Raw genomic sequence first — 11310 nt, forward strand, 5'->3', positions numbered from 1 at the left:
CGCCGCGTCGTACGCGCGGGCGGTCTCACGCGCCGCCCCATAGGGGCCGAGGCCGAGCCGGAGATCGCCGGAGCGTATCTCCGAGTAGTAGCCGCCGTTGGGGCGCAGGCGGACGCCGCGGTAGCCGGACGCTCCTCAATGGCGCGGCGGCATGGCGGCGCGTCGGTGGCGGGGCGCTGGAGCGGTGGAGGCGCGTCGGTGGCGGGGCGCTGGAGCGGTGGAGGCGCGTCGGTGACGGGGCGCTGGAGCGGCGCGTGGCGGAGAGGGAGAGGAAGAGGAGAAGAGGAGGCGTGGAGAAGGCGCGTAGCGCGCGCCGCACTTTATAGGCGCGCCGAAAGCGGTGCGCAAAAAATGGCGCGCGAGCTGGCGCCTTTTCGCGCGCGCGCAAACAGTTCCCGCGCGCGCGAATTTTCCGCCGCCGGTGGAGCGCGGCAAAACGCCCCGCGCGCGCTAAAAGCTGGGTTTAAAAGCTTAGCAAGACTAAATAAATTCTGGAACCAGGTGTCTGCGATGTTACTGTGCGCACTGTTTCATGTTTAGGCCGTCTCTGTGCGTTTTTGCTAGCACAGTAAAGTTTTGAACTGTTGTGCTAGGTTGCTGATGCCTGATGGAATCATGCATGCATGCATGGATGGGCAGCACCCCAGGTGTGGTGAGTAAGCAGTACCTCCGGCTGTGGGGCCTTGCATGCAGCCGGAGCCCGGAGCGGCTGTGAGCAAGCAGTACCTCCGGCTGTGACTGTGAGGGTAGCAGGCGGCTAGGCTAGTCGATGGCGGAAAAGCTTCGGACAGTGTGATGGAACTGATCGATGGCGGGTTGCCGATTCAACTGGAGTGTCCCTTAAAGCGGCCTCTGCTGCTCCGGCCCCTCGTCGTCGCTCGCAACCAACCACTGGGCGCGGGTGCGGGTGCGGGTGCGGGTGCGGGCTAGCGCCACTAGCACTCCAGCAGACGATCGATCGTGTCGCATGTATCGCGTCAACTGTGCTCTGACACTGTTCGCGGCCTTTCCTCCTTCTGCCGTGCCTTTGCTTGTCGCCGGACTGTCGGTCGCCCGGCTGCACTGATCACCCGGCCTCGCCTGAGCGCGCATGCGTGAGACACACGGCGGATGGCCGGATGCGGCCGTCTTCGTTTCGCCGGTCGATCGAGCATCGGAGACGGCGGATTGGTCCTTGAATTCGCCGGTGAAGCGCTCGGTGCAGGCAGAGGCGGCGGCGCCACCGGCCGGCGAAGCGCGGGGCGCGGCGCGGCAGCGTGCATCATGGGTGCCGGATGGACGCGCTGGGTGCTGTGGAGAGCGCGCACTGATTGCGCCTTTTTGTCCGCGCTCCGGTCTCGCGTCAAATCTCGCTCGCTCGTCCACGGTTCGGTTCCCCCGTGCCGTCCCCTCACCCCGGTTCGTTGGCCGTCCCGCTCCCGCCCATCCATCATTGCCCATGGATCATTGCGCTGCACGCACCACCCAAGCTAGCCATACTCGTATCATCCCACACGCCACGCCATTGCCTGCCTGCCTGCCTACACGCGCGCACCCCTCCAGCTCCAGGGACGACGACGGTCGCCACTCTACTTCGACACCTCTCCTCCCGTCGCCTCCCTTTCTTCCACCCATCCCGTCAAACGCAGCCTCGATCACCACCGTTATCTCCTCCCCTCGCCCCCTGTCTCGTCCATCACTCGTTCCTTCCTAGCTAGCAGCTAGCCACCTTTTCCCAGGTGAACCAGGAGGCATGGGTGGCGGCGTCGTCAGGTGCTGCGTCAAGATCCTCGCGCTGCTCTCGCTCGTCCCGCTCGCGCTCAGGGCCGGCTCCCTCCTCGGCCACGTCGTCGCGCCTCCGCCCTCATCGGCCCGGCCTGCAGCCGCCGCCAGGAGCGCGAGCGTCGTCGTCTCCCGTTCGGCGCACGGCAAGACGCCGGAGGGTGCTGCTCTGGCCGCCGCGAGGCCACGGAGCGGCGCCGGCGGAGGCGTGTTCGGCGACGACAAGAGGATGGCGCCGTCGGGGTCCAACCCGCTGCACAACCGAAGATGAGCCGTCGCCGCTCCTCCTCGCTCGCTCGCTCGCCGATGCATGTATGAATTCGACGATGTTCTCTGCTCTGCTCTGCTATTGCCTCGGTAGTAGCTGCTTCTTCGTATGATTGATTGCACTTGCACGTGATGGTGTATACTACAACACATATAGTACTACAATATATACGTATTACTTCTTCAGGTTGGTTGCATGTCTGTACATTTGTAGCTGCACATGTATTGTTTCTGCTGTGTTATCTATGTGTTCTACGGAGAATCCTTCATTCGCAGCTCTGAAGCTGTCGAAAATCTCCTTCTCATTTCCTACAAGGAGCCAAATTGTTCTCTGGATCTTCAAACAAGAAGTGCTCATTTCTCGCAACTAATCGAGTTCTCCTCTCTACTCTCACAATGGGGACTGCTCTGCCATCGATCCCATGGTCACACTCACACCACACGATAGGGACTTGTTGTGTGCAAGGAACAAATTAACGGCTTTTGTTTTTCTTCATAAAATGAGCACGCCAGCATAAGCCTGTATATAATTACCATAACCAATTCCACGATACCACATAGTAGTACATACTAGGAACAAACTAATCGACAGGTAAATCAAAAATCACACTGGGCGTGATCAGAAATACTATAGTTAGTTGAGTGACACAATAGTTTAGTTAGTTTCAAGTGTTTCCCTTTCTGCTGTTGTCTCTTGCGCTGTGCTGAGAAGAAACGGAATGAAAGCCAATGATATCAAGGGGGAAACATCCGAAGACCCTGACTGACATTCTCCGTGCCTGTCCTACCTTACAATCATGGTGTCCTAGAATCAGCCATCCATCCACTGCCGAAAGTGCGCCGCAAGCAATCCAAATACTCCAACCAAAGGAAAACAGAAACACCCAACAGTAATTGTTTCACAAGACAACACTAATTCTGCAGCCTCTACTGATGAATGCCACGCATCAGTTTATTCTCTTCGTTCGGGAACCAGACAAAGGCAGGCAGCAGTGCTGGAGCTGCAGTACATATTCCACAGTGACACGAGGAAGAAGAGAGCTGAGCTAGCTAGCTAGCTAAACAAAGCAAACCAAACCGCTATCAACTCTGCTACTGATGATCTATGGAAGCACGGACTGAAAATACCTCTCCTAGTAGGTAGGTGAAACTACTACTCCTTGGCTCCGGCCGGCTCGTCGACGACGACGGAGATCCTGCCCTCGTCGAGCAGGGCGTAGAACTCGCGGGTGCGCCGCTGGTTGCTCCAGTGGTGCAGCTTCCACAGGTACCCCGCGAAGAGCCCCAGGCTCATCCCGTACACGATCTCCCTCACCACGCTCGGCGGCCGCCGACCCTTCATTCTCGCCCCCGCCGCCGACGCAGCGTGCGTCGCCACCCTGTGCGCCCTCGTAGACATGGCAGAGTTACCTCCTCCTCTTCTGCTCCTGTACTGCGTAGTCGCTTTGATACAGAGCAGAAAGCACGGTTTCAGAGTAGGATGGCTATGGCCAAGAGGAACCGAGCGAGACAGCGCGCGGCATGCGGCGGAGGCGCCGTGTCGGCAAGAGGTGGCGGGCGCCACGCGTGCGGTGCGCTCCCTCCAAGCGGCGCCGTCACATGCCACCTCCTAGTCCGCGCATAGGGCGCTGGATGCGGAGCACACGCTGGATGCGTTTAAACGGAGTGAGTACTGGGGAGCCCCTAATGCGACGCTCTTTTGCGTCAAAAATGGCGTTGTTTCGCACGCCGTTGTGTGCTTCGCTAGCGTTTACTTTTCCCGATTCGCTGTTTCTCCACGTATGAATTGGCACACAAAAGCAAGAAAGTAGTTTGAAAACATTGAAAAAAGTGTTGAAAGATTAGTTTCAATAGAGAAATGTTTATGTTCCCTTTTTTCAATTATGCACAACAGGAAACAAAAAGAATGAAGAAAATGTTGAATTTCAATAGAGAACTATTTATGTTCCAGCTTCCAATTATGCACGGCAAGAAACAAACGGAATTTCCTCTAGCTCAAAGAACTCTACTAAAGCTGTCAAACAGAATTTCGTCTGTAGAAAAAAATAGGCTAGAGCAAATGTTGATTTTCTCATAACTACTATTCATGCATAAAAATATTTTCCGTGTTCTTCTGCATTATACAATTTCCTTCTCACTCATGTGTAAACTTGCAGAAACATTTGAATTAGAGTAGGAAGCATATTCTTTCTTAGTTCTGATAAAGCACAAAAATAGCATTAAATTTCTGAACTTTTTTGAATTTTAGAAAATATTCTTGGATTCAAATATGTTTTTGAAATTCAAATTTTGTTCAAGACATTAAAAAATGTTCTAGGAATCAAATTTTGATCTGAAGATTCAAAAAATGTTCTTGGATTCAAAAGAATATTGGAATTCAAAATTTGTTCAAGATATTTCAAATATGTTCTAGGATTCAAATCTCTACTCCTAATGGACGAGTTGGTGAATCGTCTCCGCGGTTTATTTTCGCTGTCTTTTTTTCGTCTCTCCTCCCACCACCCCCTCCCATCCTGGTCCGCGATTTATTTTCGCTGGTTTTTTTTTCATCTCTCCTCCCACCACCCCCTCCCACCCTGGTACATCGGTTTATTTTTCTCTCCACTCATTATTACAACCAGAACTTTCCTAACGTATAACAAATCACGGACCTGACTTCCTTAAATTATGCAAATCAATCAATTCCTTTTATTGGTTCAATTTGTCTTAGGAAACAAATAACAGATTTTCGGGAAACAAATAATACATTTTAATCTAACTTCCTTAAATTATGCAAATCAATCGATTCCTTTTATTGGTTCAATTTGTCTTAGAAAACAAATAACAGATTTTCAGGAAACAAATAATACATTTTAATCTAACTTCCTTAAATTATGCAAATCAATCGATTCCTTTTATTGGTTCAATTTGTCTTAGGAAACAAATAACAGATTTTCAGAAAACAAATAATACATTTTAATCTAACTTCTTTAAATTGTGCAAATCAATCGATTCCTTTTATTGGTTCAATTTGTCTTAGGAAACAAATAACAGATTTTCAGGAAACAAATAATACATTTTAATCTAACTTTCTTAAATTATGCAAATGAATCGGTTCCTTTTATTGGTTCAATTTGTCTTAGGAAACAAATAACAGATTTTCAGGAAACAAATAACACATTTTAATCTAACTTTCCTAACTTATCTAAATCAATCGATTTCTCTTATTAGTGAAATTTGTTTTAGAAAACAAATAGCAGACACGTCACAACTTTCCTCCCAATAAATAGTTTCCTAACATTTGCAAACTTTCCTAATCAGACACGTCACAAAATGGGCAGGTACTGATATCACGTTACCAAACAATAAAACCCCATTTGCATAGAAATCAGTTCAAAAATCCTAACTTTCCTAAATTTTTACCTTTCCTTGATAACAACCAATATTTTCTATGTTTTCCACCTATTGAAGGAAATCAGCCCTCCATCGATATTAGCATTTTTTTGAACTGAGATCTTCGGGTTATGATTTTTTTTTGCGATTCTTTCCAATTGTGACCTCTCCTTCCACTCCGGCTCCTTCTCGCATAAACACATCCACCACAGCCAGGTGACACTGCCCCAGACCTCCCGCCACCTCCTCCTTGTACTCCATTAACAATCCCTCCGCCACATTTGTCCACGGCGGTGTCGAGGGCATGGCGCAGCAGCGTACCAACGGTAAAGCAGCGCATAGCAGCAGGAAGCAACACGCAGCAGGCGAGGCGAGCGGTCGACGGTGGAGGGCAGAGATGCGGTCGGCGTGCCTGAGGGGCGGTCGGCAGAAGATGGCCATGACTGGAGGCAGCGCGAGGCAGGGGCGCGACAGCGGGGCGAGCAAAGGGATAAGCGGCAACAGACGGGGCGAGCGCAGCCAGCGAGAGTGTAGCACGCGGCCAGGGTGTGTGTCGCGCGGGGCACAGTGGTGCGGTGGCTGCGGCGGGCGCGACCGATGCGGTGTAGCACGGGCGTGGGCATGGAGAGGGAGTGGCCCCGAGGGCGCGAAAGAAGAGCGGTAGGCTCGGGCATGGGCGTGCATAGAAGCGGGCATGTGCCACGGGGTCAATCCGAGGAGCTCGGTGGCTACCCTGCAATGGCCATGGCGGATGGCGGTTCTCGGCCACGGCAAAATACCTAACGAGAGCAAACAAGAGAGGAAACAGGGGAAAGGAAAGAGGAGATCATGGCGGTGTCAATGGCGCCCTAAGGGAAGACATGGGAGCTCGGGGCGGCGCGGATCGAATGGCAATGTCGCGGTGGCCCAAGGTTGAGGAAGACGGCAATGACGTCGATGCGGGGGTGCTGGACTTGATCTCGTTGGCGCAGATGAAGTAGCGAAGGCGTTCGGAACTCCTCGACAAGCTCCTAGCCCGCAGGGAGGGCAGTGGCCATGTGGACGGGGTCGGTCATGATGGCCGTGGCGTCTAACTTCGTCCAGATCGACAGGATCGAGCGAGCGAGGAGGAGAAGTGGATTTGGGAGGGGGCGTCGAGGAGGAGTGAGGCCATGGGGCAGGGAAGGAAGGGTGTCACCCTTATCCATTCCCCTTCGATGCCAGCGAGGTGGTCGGGCGGGAGCCCGACTCTGTAGCGACGCGGCTCGGGGAACAGGAGAAGACGACCGCGCGGGGACTGGACCGCTGAGCCGGTTCGGTGGCAAGGCCCGGGGGGCAGGGCGAATCCCCTTTTACATCGTTCTTTTGGTTTTTCAATGTATGCTAATCTGTTTCTCCTTTTTAACACTCTTTTGTATTTATTCTTATCAATTAAATGATCTCTACTCCTAATGTCTCAGTTGGTAGTCTCCGTTCCGGGTTTATTTTCGTTCCACCTCCCGAGTGAGGGAGAGGGGGAGAGAGAGTGAGGAAGAGGGAGGGAGAGGGTGTGTGTGAGAGAGAGAATTTGATGGTAAAAAAGGTCATCAATGTCACTTAATATGTATGAGAATATTAAATGTAATATTAACATAATTGATATTGAACTTTTAAAATTAATGTGGCCCCATTGCAACGCACGGGCGTTCTTCTAGTTTTGATCTAAAGATTCAAAAAATGTTTTTGGAATTTAAAATTTGTTCAAGACACTCAAAAACTATTCTAGGAATAAAAAATTGAACTAAATATTCAAAAACGTTCTTCGATTCAAAATTTGATCTTTTATTAAAAAGGTTTTCCGAATTCAAAATCTATTCTTGGAACTAAAATCATGTTCGAAGATTCAAAAAATATCCAAGGCTTTCAAAGAATGTTTAAGAATTAAAAAAGTTTTTAAGATTAAAAAAAGGTTCTTGAAACTGTTCTTGGGATTTAAGAAAAATCAAGACATTCAAAGAATGTTCTAGGATTCAATTTTTTTTCTAAGATTCAAAAAATGTTCTAAGGCTAAAAAGGTCTTGGAATTAAAATAATGTTCTAAGATTTGATAAATATTCAAGACATTTAAAAATGTTCTTGAAATTTTAATATTATCTCATACTGTTAAACAAAGGTTATATGATCGAAATTTGTACATGGTATAATATTTAAAAAATGTTATGATCTATGTCCAGTCCAAACACATTTTATTCTGGCCTATGTTCTTTGCATTTAAATATTATTCGAGGATGGAGGCTTGTCGTATGTTACTCACGAGTTTCCTAAGATTATGTCCGGTCCAAACATATTTTGGGTCCGAAGCAAATTTACGACGTGTTTGGTTCACCTCAGGTAACGTATTTAGCTTTGTAATTGGACTACATTGTATTAGGTGGTGTATTGAGTGACCGCATGATTTGTTTGGTTCAACAAACGGATATTTTCTCAATACAATGTAGCACCATGGTTCTCATGTTAAAGAAAAAAGATTCAAGGGACGGATCTGGGAGGAGAGAGAGAGATCCGGCGCTGCTTCTAGTGACAAGGGAGGGAGAGGCCTGGCGTTCCCACTCCGCCGGCGACGGGGAGGACTCATGGTGGAGACGAGGCGAGGCGGTGAAGGGGAGGGCTCATGGTGGAGACGACGCGAGGCGGTGGCAAGTGGAGAAAAGAAAAGTGGGTCGAGCATTTTCCGTAACCACTCAATACGTCGCGTTTTGGGCTTTACGAAGCGTTGTATCTGATTACAGGGTGTTGGAAACCGGCACCGACAAACCAGACGCTAGTAAGGTTTTCGCTAAACACTGTAATTGAAAGATGGTAGAAAAGTTATGAACCAAATGCGTCGTTAAATAATTATTTTTGTACTGAACTTTTATACATTTTTAAAATATATGCCATACTACACTTTAATGAGTATATTTCTTGTTAGTTGTTAAACATAGTTAACTACACGACAATGTTGCCAAATTTTGTTTACATTGTTTGTTGTTATACATTCATAATATATATCATCAAAAGTTTTGGCTTCAACTGAATTTAAATATGTGTAACAAAATATTTTTAAATTATTATTTACAAGTGCATAAATTATACTATGTACGCATATATACTTGTGTGTGATATTGTAGTGCCATTAAATACCATGGTAGAGATCTGTGCAATGCAACCTATCTCATAATATAATGGTAGAGATATTTTGAAAGTAGTCGAGTTCCAAGAGATGGAGTCTTCTTCATTGGGCAAAAGAGTGATGTTTTACAGCTGACACTACATGTAGAACAACCGTCGTAACTGACTCCATTAGTCATATGGTGAAAACCTTTCATCCACGGGTGCCACGGCGCGCGCCCGTCAGGAGGGATGAGCATCATCAGCTGGAACTGCCGGGGCCTCGGGCAGCCCCGGACAGTTCAGGAGCTTGTGTGCCTTGTGAACACACACAAGCCCAAGATCGTCTTTCTCTTTGAAACTAGGCAATGCAAGCAAAAGGTAAAGGGAATAAAATGGAGGATAGGCCTCAAACACCGCTTGACCCATGATGGTAAGGGCAAGGATGCGGGCATTGCTTTGTATTGGGACGATTCAATAAAAATAAAGGTTTTGTCGTATGGGTTGAGGTACTTTGATGTGTTAGTTTGTGAACCCAATTTTCCCAAGTGGCGATGTACTTTTGTCTATGGTGAACCAAGAGGTCAGGACATGCATCATATGTGGAAACTCTTGAGTGAAATTGCCCCGTGAGCAAAAGAGCCATGGATGATGGTGGGAGACTTTAATGAAACAATGTGGCAACACGAACACTTCTCGCATGCTAAAAGATCAGAGAGGAACATGGCAAATTTCAGGGACTTGTTGGCTTGGTGTAATCTACATGACTTGGGATACTTTGGTCCGGACTGGACTTACAACAACAAGCAAGAAGGTGCCAGGAATGTTAAAGCTCGGTTAGACAGGGCTGTGGAAACTACAGATTGGTCTGAGTTATTCCTAGATTGAAGCGTCACTCACATCAGCTCCACACGCTCTGACCACTTTCCAGTGTGGGTACAGTTCAGGAAAAGGGTGAGTAACAACAATGGTAAGAGGCCATTCAGGTATGAATTCATGTGGGAAAGGGAGCCTAACCTACAGGAAGTAGTTAAAGAGTGTTTGGCTGAGAAGGGGGAGGCCGTGAACCTACAGGAGGTAACATCAAAACTTGGTGGTATGCAAGCATCTCTAAAGAAATGGAGTAATAAGAGTTTTGGGTCAGTACTGAGGAAGTCAAAGCAGATAAGTGCAAAGATTAACATGGCATTGATGGGTGCATGTAATAGAGAATCTGAAAGTAAAGTGAAGAAGCTCTCGGCAGAATTGGATGAACTCCTCCTTAGAGAGGATATTATGTGGAAACAAAGATCAAGAATATCTTGGTTGAGAGAGGGAGATAAAAATACAAAATATTTCCACCGAAAGGCAACATGGAGGCAGAAAAAGAACACCATTAATAAGCTAAAAATGATGCTGGTGAATGGGTAGAAAGAGGAGACGAACTGAAACAGATGGCATCCGGTTTTTTCATGAACTCAGTAGAGCCGGAGATTTTACTTAAATTTATTACCGGGAGGGTAACAATGGAAATGAACGACACTTTAGTGCAGGAATTCTCGGACAAAGAAATTGCAGATGCATTGTTTCAAATTGGCCCATGTAAGGCCCTTGGCCCGGACGGTTTCCCGGCACAATTCTTTCAAAAAACTAGAATGTCCTTAAGGAGGATATTGTGAGGGCAGTAAAGGAGTTCTTTGAAACGGGGATCATGCCGGATGGGGTAAACGATACGGTGATCTGCTTGATACCCAAGGGGAGGAACACCCAAACATTGAAGGATTACCGACCCATTATCCTCTGTAATGTAGTTTACAAAGTGGTATCAAAATGTTTGGTCAACCATTTACGCCCTTTCCTTGAGGATATCATCTCGGAGACACAGAGTGTGTTCATTCCTGGAAGGATGATTACGGATAATGCCATCATAGCCTTCGAGTGCTTCCACAAGATACAACATAGCAAGAATGAAAACAACAATCATTGTGCCTACAAACTAGATTTGGCAAAGGCATATGATAGAGTGGACTAGAAATTCCTTGAAGGGGTTCTACGGAAGCTAGGCTTTGCAGATAGGTGGGTCAGCTGGATCATGAGCTATGTGAAATCAGTGAGGTATGCAGTAAAATGGAATGGTGAGATTTTGGATTTCTTTAGACCATCATGAGGCTTAAGATAAGGCGATCCCCTGAGCCCCTATCTGTTCCTACTGGTGGCTGATTGCTTGACCTATGCTCTCCACAGTGAGGTGATATGTGGGAAGTTGACACCCATCAAAATAGCAAGAGGAAGTCCTGGGGTCTCAAACTTATTGTTCACAAACGATAGCCTGCTATTTTTAAGGCCACGGTCCAGGAGGCTATAGCCATTAGAGAGGTGCTTGAGTGCTTCCAAAAAGGATCCGGTCAACTACTTAGCCCCCAGAAATGCTCACTGTTGTTTAGTGAAGCATGCCCGGATGGAGTGCAGGTAGAAATAAAAAATGCCCTTGGAGTACTAGCATCTTCTTTCGAAAGCAAATATTTGGGCCTCCCAACCCCAGAAGGGAGAATGAAAGAGGAATGGTTTCAGCCCATTATGGAGAGATTCTCTAAGAGATGCTCAGACTGGTGCGAGAGATATATGTCACAAGCAGCAAAAGAAGTGCATATCGAATCTGTGGCTCAAGCTCTTGCCACCTATCCCATGGGTGTGTTCAAGATGACTAAGGGCTTCTGTGAAAAGTATGAGAAGCTGATTCATGACTTCTGGTGGGGCGATGAAGAAGGACATCGAAAAGTTCACTGGATGGCCTGGAAAGATATGGTCAAACCGAAAAATGCG

At 47.8% G+C, this 11310-nt stretch overlaps 2 protein-coding genes across 2 annotated transcripts; one reads left to right on the forward strand and one right to left on the reverse strand.

The window, feature by feature from the left end:
- The first annotated feature begins 1480 nt into the window (after positions 1–1480).
- On the forward strand, positions 1481–2316 carry LOC119271208. The gene has a single exon (XM_037553121.1). The coding sequence runs from the start codon at positions 1733–1735 to the stop codon at positions 2030–2032; it is 300 nt and encodes a 99-aa protein (XP_037409018.1). The 5' UTR covers positions 1481–1732; the 3' UTR covers positions 2033–2316.
- Positions 2317–2945: 629 nt separating this feature from the next.
- Positions 2946–3531, reverse strand: LOC119271209 (putative cytochrome c oxidase subunit 5C-4). The gene has a single exon (XM_037553122.1). The coding sequence runs from the start codon at positions 3425–3427 to the stop codon at positions 3182–3184; it is 246 nt and encodes an 81-aa protein (XP_037409019.1). The 5' UTR covers positions 3428–3531; the 3' UTR covers positions 2946–3181.
- Positions 3532–11310: the final 7779 nt, after the last annotated feature.

Source organism: Triticum dicoccoides, chromosome 3A (genome assembly GCF_002162155.2).
Source record: "Triticum dicoccoides isolate Atlit2015 ecotype Zavitan chromosome 3A, WEW_v2.0, whole genome shotgun sequence".
Taxonomy (NCBI): domain Eukaryota; kingdom Viridiplantae; phylum Streptophyta; class Magnoliopsida; order Poales; family Poaceae; genus Triticum; species Triticum dicoccoides.